General features: G+C 44.4%; 1 protein-coding gene across 1 annotated transcript; it reads right to left on the minus strand.

Annotated features, from left to right (window-relative positions):
* Positions 1–1,549: 1,549 nt before the first annotated feature.
* Positions 1,550–6,470, minus strand: trhra (thyrotropin-releasing hormone receptor a). Its single transcript, XM_076012842.1, has 2 exons — positions 5,194–6,470; positions 1,550–2,031 (listed from the first exon to the last, which is right to left on the minus strand). The coding sequence occupies exons 1-2, from the start codon at positions 5,998–6,000 to the stop codon at positions 1,588–1,590; spliced, it is 1,251 nt and encodes a 416-aa protein (XP_075868957.1). The 5' UTR covers positions 6,001–6,470; the 3' UTR covers positions 1,550–1,587.
* Between the last annotated feature and the right edge of the window lie 3,681 nt (positions 6,471–10,151).

Genomic DNA, 10,151 nt, shown 5'->3' on the forward strand with positions numbered 1-10,151 from the left:
CCAACAGTTTGAGGTAACGCTCATCATCAGCAGAATCAAATATTCTCTAATGGAGGACGAATCCTCTCCCCAACTGATCAACTTTACTGTGTTTTGTCATCGATTGTGGAATTAACATTTCACCAACGTATTGGAGACAGGAAATGCAAAATAAAAGAGTCAAAATGACACTAAAGACGTTTTACCAATTGACTGCAAAGACAATGGTCATCCAGACCTCTCCGAACACCGACAGCCTTCAGCTGATAGGCACATCTCCGTTCGATGTGGTTATCTTAACACATCAAACGGTGACAAACTGCCATCTGAAAGAGCTGCTCTGGTATTGTTGTGAATGTCCAAGAAGGAGCAATGTGTTCTAAGTTTTATGAGCTCACAAACATAAGTAATGATGCTATTAGGTGGAGAGAGAAAAACTACAAGCAGTGCATTTAGGAATACTGAATAAATTATTCATTGACTTGGAACAGGAAGAATGGCGTGCTAGCATTGACATAGCTGACCTTGCTAGCCCTGCACACAGCACTTTGTAACCTTGCCAGTCCAGCACTGACTTAAAGCAAAACAGGTGTTGACTGCACTTAAAATGAAATGCAATGTGATTTCAGAAGTGTGCGGAAAAGACCAAATACGCATTTTTGCCATAGAGTGCCAGTGTGGCGGTCTGTCAACAGATCTACTGTACACCAGACCAGATGGTTGTGCTGTCTCAGTAGCAGGTGTACCCATTCTCCGTGACAAGTCAACAAATTGCAAAAATGGCTTTGCAATTTTCATTTCATGGTAGAAAAAAAAAAAAAAAAAAATCACCATGATGTTCCTTTGACTGAAATGCCAAATCCAAGATAAGCTTCGAGGAGGTAGAAACTGTCAGAGCTCAAGACACACTGACCAGATTGAGCACATCTTTACTTGCACACTTCTTTCTCAGTTCACAGTTCTCATTTGTCAGGTTTGGACCAAGATATGTCAATGTAAGTTGTTCTTTTTTAAGGAGAAAAAAAATAACAAGCACTGAATAGTAAAATACGTACAGTATGACAACGCATCGCGATGAAATATTTCAATTAATTGCCAACTTGAATTGGGTTGTTAGCAGGGAGGAGGATACAAAATGGAACTGCCTTGACCAAACCAATAATGAAATTATAGGATGAACTTGATGACGCAAACTATTCGCCTGCCCCTTATCTTTTTTCTCAGAACAGTTTAGCTCAACGTTGACTCCGAGCAGTCCCTGCATGATATCGGCGAGGTTATGCACATCACGCTCTGCATGTGTAACGAACGGTTTCTCAGGGTTTCACATAAATTAGGAACGGTGAGTCTATCTTGCGAAGCTGAATAATGACAGCCAGATTGACGTGTCAAGTCGCTGTCGTTCTAATTTACCTCTGTGGAGAATTTTAAACAGAATTCTTAAAATATCATTATTTCAAGTCAGTTATATTATCAAAGGACGGAACGTGGTTGATCTGAGGGTGAAGTGAGACCAGGACTGTCTGAATTTCTCTAGTTGAAACTTTTCTTTAAACATCCAATTGATGACAACAGCAGACACGGTGGACACAACTCAAAAAGCTTGGGTCAGTCTGTGGCAGTGCTCCCAGACAGGTTCGACTCTTCAAATGGTATCTTCTTGGCATTGGGCAGGATGCCAGTGGACAAATATTGATTCGTTGGTGTGTTTAGCTCCTCGTCCATTTCCGTGCGGAAGTGGTCCGGACTTTCCCCGTTGGACATCTCCTTGATGACGCTGTAAGTCAGAGCCACACTGTAGGAGGCCGGCTTCTCCATGCGCTGGGGGCCACAGTGGCACAGCTTCTTGAACGCCGTGCGAAATTTCTGCGACATGGCGTTGTAGATGACCGGGTTGATGGCGCTGTTCAGGTAGATGCACAGGCGGCAGAAGAGCAGGAACCAAGTGTCCAGGTAGGGCTTGTTCAGGAATGAGTTGACCACGACCAGAGTCCTGTAGGGCATCCAGAGCAAGGCGAAGAGGATCACCACCACTGCCAGCATCTTTGTCACCTGGCAAAATACAAAGAAAAGCAATACATTATTTTTATTTTTTTATGCATATTCTTCCATGTCTACGTTCTGTCCAGGTCCTCCAGCTTCCTCCTACGGTCCAAGGACAAGCGCCTTAGGCAAACTCTCTATTATGAATTGGCCATCACCAGTCATTTTTAACTTGACTATATGACATTTTATCAAGTTAAGATTCCAATATAAACTTACATAGAAGTTTTACTAGTTTGTTTGTTTGCCTTAGGGCTGGGCCACATCAACCCCTCTCAAGAGGACTGGGCTAATTTTGTTTGGAGCGATTATTTGCAAAAGGACTGTTTTCAGGTGCTGTATTTTGTTGATGTCGTATTTATCAATGTGTGTGTTTTATTAAAGTTTCTCTTAATAGTGAAAGAGTTATTTGTTTCATGATGAGAAGAGATTACGATCTACAAAAAAAGCATCTAATATCAGTAATTGCTTCTCAAAAATGTTCCCTAACTTGATTCAACAGCTATATTATATTGCTTGATATTTAAATAAAAAATAAAAAAAAACATTAACCTTTAAAAAATATTAGCATTAAGCAGAAGCACTTTATTCGGAATGTAGTGCCAACAACCACGTCTTCACACTTCCACACCTCTGCCAACTATTGTCACAGGTAGGGATTTGTTGGGCTCTTTCATGCAACAGTGCACTTAATCATGTCCACATGCACTCAATAAAGCATCAGGATTTAGGCCAAAGGCTAACCCACCTCCTCCACCTTCATGTAATTCACATTCCTAGTTTTGTCAATGAAAAGTAAATCTTCTTCTTGTGAGTTGTTTCCAACACTCAAGATCATATCAAAAACACATCAAATTTAGAATTTCTTGTTTCCCTCCAACACAAACACACAACACTCGAGTAGTGTGGGCAGTACAAAACAGACAAGACTGCTCTGTCATGCCAGCTGGTTTACTCAGACTTCATTCATAAAATCCAGCTGTCCAGATGATTTCTTTGGGCTCTTTACATTTCCTGAGATTACGCTCATCAAAGATCATTTCATTTTCCTCCGGTGATGAATAGCATCATCTAATTTCATTTAGAAACGCTCCATCTAGGGAGGCATCCATATGAAACAGAATTTTCTTGATTAACACATTTAATTTAGTACAGCTTAATTAATATGAAGGGGTTGAATAGGTTGGCCACTGTGTTTATGTGACATATGAAGATTAGAGTCTTCATAAGCAGTGTAGCCTTTATTACTTCACGTTTTGATGATGAATGCAGACACAGTATTGGAGCCAATTAGCCTTAAAGTGACAGATTCAGCATCAGGTCTCCCACAAGCAATATAATATTTCAAACGCAGCTTGGGGCAAATCCCATCAAACATTCAAGAAGAAAGTGGGTGGCTTTGGATCAATTCCCTACACTTTCAAGCGCGATAACATCCACAATACGCTGACAAGGCTGTGCGTTGCCGACACAGTAATCCCAGCGCTAAAGAGGCAAACTGAACTGCATTCGTGTTTACGCCGTGTTGTCTCAGATTCAGTCAGGTGAGCCTAAATGGATTAGACAGGGGGTGCTGTTGGTGTCGTCAACCAGCAAAACACCTAATCCCAGACGCTCATTACCTCCTGACCTTTCGGTAATTCAAGTAAGGCGCGCGGCGGGCATGATTCGTTCCTTGTGGTGCTCAGCGAGCGGTCAGCGGTGACGGTGAGGGACCGGCGTGCGTGGGGGCGTGCATTCGCCCGACAGAGAACGGAACGGAGCTCCCTCAGGGGAGCCACACCCACCCCCTGCCAGTCCACGAAGGTGTCTTCAACCCACCCAACTGATCAGCGAAAGCCTGCGAGTCTGTGTCTCTGCCTTTGCTTAGCCTCTTTGTTACAAGATGAACAGGGTTTGCGTGAGCTTTCTGCAGGTTGAGGATGACGTCAGGGCGAGGGTGATACGCTCTTCAGCTGACACCAGGGTATACTAGCATGGCAAAGGTATACTGTACTCAAGAAAGCAGCTATTAAAGACCTATTTCACATCTCAAGGGGAAAACGCAAACATTGACTTGACTTGCACTTTGGTAAAGGCTTTTGGTACCATCAAAGGCTTTAAGTGCTGTGGGGCATCACTTCCATTCCAGAAATCCCACTTTGATTGAACAGCTTTTTGTTCTACCAGGATTGTTTCTAGGTTGCTCATTTAGAATGACTTTATTTGGCTGTACATAACTCCCTCAGTCAACCCTCTTTGATCCGTTCCAATTTTTCCTCTGATGGTAGTAAAGAGTTATCATCGTCAGCACATTTGCTCATCAGCAGCCCATATAAATTATTCAACATTTCATTAATCATGGACTCAATGGTTCATTCACTGAGTTTTATTGCTTGTTAGTGTGATTGCGATTATGATAATGACAATTACTATAGTTATCTATCATCGCTATCATTAGGTGGGAATGCTCTCAGCATTCTTCTTCTACATTGTACATCCTTTAGTTAGAATCGTGTTTAGTTAGAATCCAGTTAGTTGAGCTAACAAGCAGCAGTGTTAAAACACTGACTGAAGAAAGTTTATTCTATTTTAGTTTTAAGTCCATCTAATTTTGTGCCCACACAATGGACATTTTTTTTTTCCTCAAAGCCGCTGCTTTGTATAAGAAATCTGTGAGGGTTAAGCTTCATTTAGTTCCATTTAGTTCCAACATGCACAGGAAAAGCAATGACTCATCTTGAACTGAATGGAACAGAACCTTGCATTAAATGGAAACGCCTGTATCATTACGACGGGGGGGGGACATAGACAAGTGTGGGCCTATGCAGCAGTCATGGGAGGCCAAGAAGGAAAACCTTGTGGTTGGGGGCCTGGTTACATCATAGGAGCCCCAAAAGTGCAAGTGTCACCCTTTCTGCATGGACCCTATACTAGTTGCATTGCTCGTGCAAAAAAAAAAAAATGTTAAATGATCCCTTTAGTTTTCCATGTTTCCATGTTAAATACGCACCAGTGACTTTGTCTGTGAAATCAAGTGAGGCAACTAGATTTTCTGATTAAAATACATTTTACTTTTTCTGAACGTGGATGCCTCTGCACCTCTTGAAATCTACACCCAAAAAGAAAGAGTTGACTGCCTGACTACTTTATGTCGTCATTGCGTGCACCCCCTATACAACGCGTTCCCACCTGTCTGCGGGAGGCAGCCGTGGTGCTGCTGGAGGAGCTGCTGCTGATCATCCTCCCTCCCTGGCTCGTCTCCTTCTTCCACTTCTTGGTGCTGCCCTTCGGGTCCGAGGGCAGCGGGTTGAGGAAGAGGATGCGGGCGATGAGCCCGTACATGATGGTGGCCAGCGTCAGGGGCAGCACGTAGAACACGGCGAAATCCGTGAAGTAAATAGGCAGGTAGTGACTCCGGGAGACTTTGTAGCCGCAGCTGAGCAGCACCACGTTGTCGTACGTCAACTTTTTGACGTCCGACAGGAAGAGCCACAGGACGCAGTAGGCGGAGGTGAGCGTCCACACCAGCAGGATGATCTTCTTCGCCCGGGATAAGGTGCACAGGAACTGCGCCTTGATGGGGTGGCAGATGGCGATGTAGCGCTCCACGGTGAAGGCGGTGATGGAGCACGAGGACGCGTTGATGCCCAGGTACTGGAAGTAGGTGATGCCCAGGCAGCCCGCGTAGCCGAACACCCACTGGCCGTACAGGGCTTCGGTGATGTTGGGCAGCCCGGCGGCCGTCAGGACCATCAGGTCAGCCGCGGCCAGGCTCACCAGGTAGCAGTTGGTCGGGGTGCGCATGTGTTTGGTGGTCAGCACCACCAGTATGATCATCACGTTGCCGACTATCCCCACTCCGCAAATGAGGGTCACAAAAAACACGCTGACCACCTTGTATTCGACCAGGTGGTCGGTCCAAACGCCCAGGGTCTGGTTGTCCCGCACCGACGTGTCGTTCTCCACAGTCACGTTGTCCATTGTGAGGTTTTCCATGGCAGGATTGCGCGCCTTTTCTTTGTTTTTAGGAGAAAATCAAGCATTGGAAGAAAGTCAGGAGAGAAAAATCCCCGACATGGCACCAAAGGTCCGCGGAACGCGCGTCGATCCAGAAACTTTTAGTTAAGCCGCGTAAAATCCATCTAAACTGCCCCCCTTTTTTTCTCGCGCGCTCTTCAGAAAATCGAAATTCTGATATTGGTTAAAAATGCTTTCCAATTTAAAAAAAAATAAAAATAAAAAAATTACACAACACGAAATAGCACGATACTTTGAAAGGGAAGTTGGAGCGCTGTTGGCACCTCCGCGCCCTGCTGCCGTCTGTGTGCGCGCACAGGCATGACTGCGCGCTTCCCGCGGAGTGTCTCCGAGAGCCGAGCACTCCCTGCTCCCCCTCCGGCGTCTCTCAGAGTAAGGTCAGTCTCACACCTGGGGGGCATAAAACTCCCGCTGGGTCCTTCCCTCCCTCCGTGCAGATAAACACAAACAGCCACATCAACTGCATGCTGCTGTGGAAAAATGAGTTATGATTTGTCGCTGGTAGGAAGCTGATTTGAGACATTAGCTGGCCAGTGGCGTGGGGCAACATAGAGCTGGAATTAATGAAGTAACCAATTATAAAGGCACGTTAAGCCAATATGTCTATGAAAAGTTTAAATTGTAATTGGAAATGATGGACTGGATGAACTGTGAAAAGGGAAAAAAAAAAACTCCTCTAATTCTATGCTTTTACAATCAACTTTATAAAATTGCATCTTCCAATTGATTTCTCAAGTTGGAAGATGCGAGTTTCAAGTTGTTTTGCACTATTAAAGCTCCATCTAACTAAAATTCAATTGAAACTTTGAATAGAGGCCCTCAGAGTCTCACTTTGTTTGGAAGCTGTTTAATTTATGAGACTATTAAACAAAAATTGCGACGCATTCATGTGGAAAAACTTGCCAATCCTCCTTAAAAGGTTGGTAAAAAAAATTCCAAACCTTGAAAACTTAAAATTTGCTAAGAAAAAAAAAGTAAAAATCTATTTTTCTTTGCTTCTGTGGAGCGTGTGAACTGTGGCTGGCGACTGTTCCTCATAACTTGAAATGAAATGTTGCAGAGAGATAAACTGATCGTCTTGTTGAAGATTCGCCTCAGTCTCCAGTGTGGAGTCGAGTGGCAGAGTGATTGTGTGCAAAAGCGAGAGTGGCAGTTCTTATACGTGCTTATCAGAGGTTTTGGTGGTGGTGGGCGGGGGGGGGGGGGGGGGGGCTGAGAAGTGAGCTCTTACTTCCCATTTGGCTGCAAAATTCAACAGTTTGCGCCGCGAAACAGATGGAGGCGCCCTGCAAAATGATCGAAATTCCCATCAAGTTACTCCGAGATCTCTCCTGTTAACTTTGTCACAACATTGTAAAAAAGAACACATAAAAGAAACAGTTTGTTTTCAGCGTGAGTGGAGAAATTAGACTTTAAAGGTCCTTCATTAAAATGTTTAATTAAACTTTACTTACATGGCTTTAATATCGCAAACTAACAGCACACCTTTGTCTTACATGTACACCAGGGGAAGAGACCAAAGACTATAGTTTGGAACTGGGATGAAATGAACCCTGGAAGATGATTATTGTGGATGCCAGCAACATACATTTTGAGGTTGTTGTTTTTTTTGAAGTGATTAAGCTGAAACCAGTGTTGTAACCCAAGGACATCCTTTTGTGCGTTCCTCTGTTCTGATCAAACTCTGCTTCAGCTCCAGGTGCATTCACACCAATCTCTTCTTCTGCAGAAACCGCTCACAACTTGTTCTTCCAGCCTATACTATCTCACACCTCTTGAAGAAAATCCATAGGAAGTTGTCAGAATGGATGAGCTAGATTTCATAGTTGAAACATGAGTCATGTAGCTGCCACGAAAGGTTAATTAGAGACCAAATGCACCACCAAGTGCTTCACACTGTAACTCCTCCACGCCCGTACACATGCGGGAGTGAATATGCACTCGCAGCTGTAAACTAAGTGGTGGAAAATGTATCCATTAAAAAAAAAGCACTTAAGATAGTCCAACCTCAAAGTGTTCCTCAAGTCGTAAACAGCGGGCGGCACCAGAACAACACAGGCACACGGAGACTTTCTCTGCCTTTTCTCGCAGAGTTTATCTTCATTTCTCAAGGCAAACCTCGAGACAAAACACCATTCCCTGACCTAATGGGCCATCATTAGTACACCAGCGCCAGAGGCAACAATTCTCCAAAGTTTACACTTCAGTCGTCAATAGGCCGGAACTAGATTAGCTTCCAAATTGCTGTTGAAGTTGTAAGTAACGCTCCTAGGCATGCCACCTAAATCCCAGTGAAAATGAGTGCGGAGAATATTAATGCCTGTTTTTATACGCTGCTTAATTGTGTCAGGTTGTACGCGGTGACGCACAGATTTGGGGCTTTAACCCCAAGAAGACTTTGAAAAGAAACAAATTAAGAAAATAGTTAGTCTTTGTTATATAATCTATGGCAATTAAGCATTCATTACAGAGATTAATAATGTTGGGGCTGCAATAAATCTCCCATGCCACATTGCTGTATCTCATTCAAGCTGCTGTGTCATGATGTTAAAAATTCTAAACCAAGGTTCCAAAGTTGTGCTTTATCAGCTGAAGGTACTTTTTTAAATGCACATAGCGTAAAATGGAAGTTATTCATGTTTCTAGGACTCTATAAATGTAAAAAGGAAAAAAAGGACCATATTAAATATTCATTCAGCCAATGTCTATACAGTGAAATACAGTGTAATGTATGTATATGTGTAATGATGAACTGTAGATGATATACGGCAACAAGAGAATCTGAGCCGTTGTGCGCTTCGTATTCACACTCATAATAAAGGCCATATTTCAAAGTGGAAATTCTCCCAATCTTGAGTAATTTCAGCGGGCACAGCTCCCACTAAAATCACTCTGTGCTCCTGGTTGTGTTCAGAGCAGTTGTACAGATTTGGCCAATTTAAATTAGTCGACTTGCATGAGAGCCACCTGTTAAATTGGAAATGAGCTGCTCCTGTGCCTCTTTTCATTTCTTTGTAATTTATCAGCTTGTTGCCTCTTGAACGTCTCACTCATCCTGTTGTCTATACCTGCACCCTGATGGCTCCCTGGCACTGAGAGCGGCCGCCGCCACTGCCACCAGCGGTCCAAATGCTGTCCTCCTTCGGGGGAGACTGATAGAAGTCTCGCTAGAAGAGATAAGGATCGGTTGACGGACTGAGCTGCCAGACTCGCCGAGTGTCTTGGTTTCACGCTTTGCAATTTAGCCGGCCGTCCTCCATCATGTGTGTTCCCCTTTGAGCTAAAGAGGGACAAACAAACTGCCTTGATGACTCAGGCTGTCACTCAACACCGGTCCAGATTAGTGTGATTGTTTCTTTGCGGGGGGGGTGGGCAAGCAGCAGGGCCCGCGCGGAACAGCGGAAGGCGTTGGATGGAAATTACTCTGATCTGAGCACAGCCGGCGCTGCAGCTGTTTACATTACCTTCTGTACAACCTTCCCGGGAGGGCTCTTTGGCGATGGGAGCGCGGGCAATCTGCAAAATGGAAAACGCAGCTCATTCTTCTTCAGGCTGCTTTTCAGAGTCCCTCACCCACAGGCAGCGCGACGGCAGGGACGATCTGACGGAGCAAATAGCCTGCGGGTTTGTTTAGAAGTCGGTCACGGCTCTGGGTTGTTGTTTTTCGCTCAACCCCGTGAACCCTTGCCAAAAGATTTTGTGTCACTTTGCTCATCATTTACAATAAGGTATTATCACTTGTTTATTGATCCCCTCCGTGTCTATTACGGCACCGGAGGAGGCCCTAAATGAATTGTCTGGATGATGTGCGACGCCCCGTGACGCATCATCATTCATGCCAGCCGGGGCCCGAGAGGGGAAGTTCACAGGTGGGTGAAAGGTTTCACAGTTGCCTCTGTTGAAATAGATGCAGAAACAGCGGGTCTTCCAGAACGGCGTGAGTGAACATCGACTTCATAAATGGGATACACAAAGCCGCTCGTACTTAATTGAAGGCGAATGAATTTTCTCTGTACTCCGTGACGACAAGTGCAAAAATATTTATACACTTGCAAACAACCCCGGGGCTTGTTTCCATTCTAGTGGAACGAGAGAACACAGTGGTTGTG

The sequence above is a fragment of the Nelusetta ayraudi genome, unplaced genomic scaffold (genome assembly GCF_046127955.1).
Source record: "Nelusetta ayraudi isolate G7.1 ecotype Tasmania unplaced genomic scaffold, CSIRO-AGI_Nayr_v1 ptg000136l, whole genome shotgun sequence".
NCBI classification, from domain to species: Eukaryota; Metazoa; Chordata; class Actinopteri; order Tetraodontiformes; family Monacanthidae; genus Nelusetta; species Nelusetta ayraudi.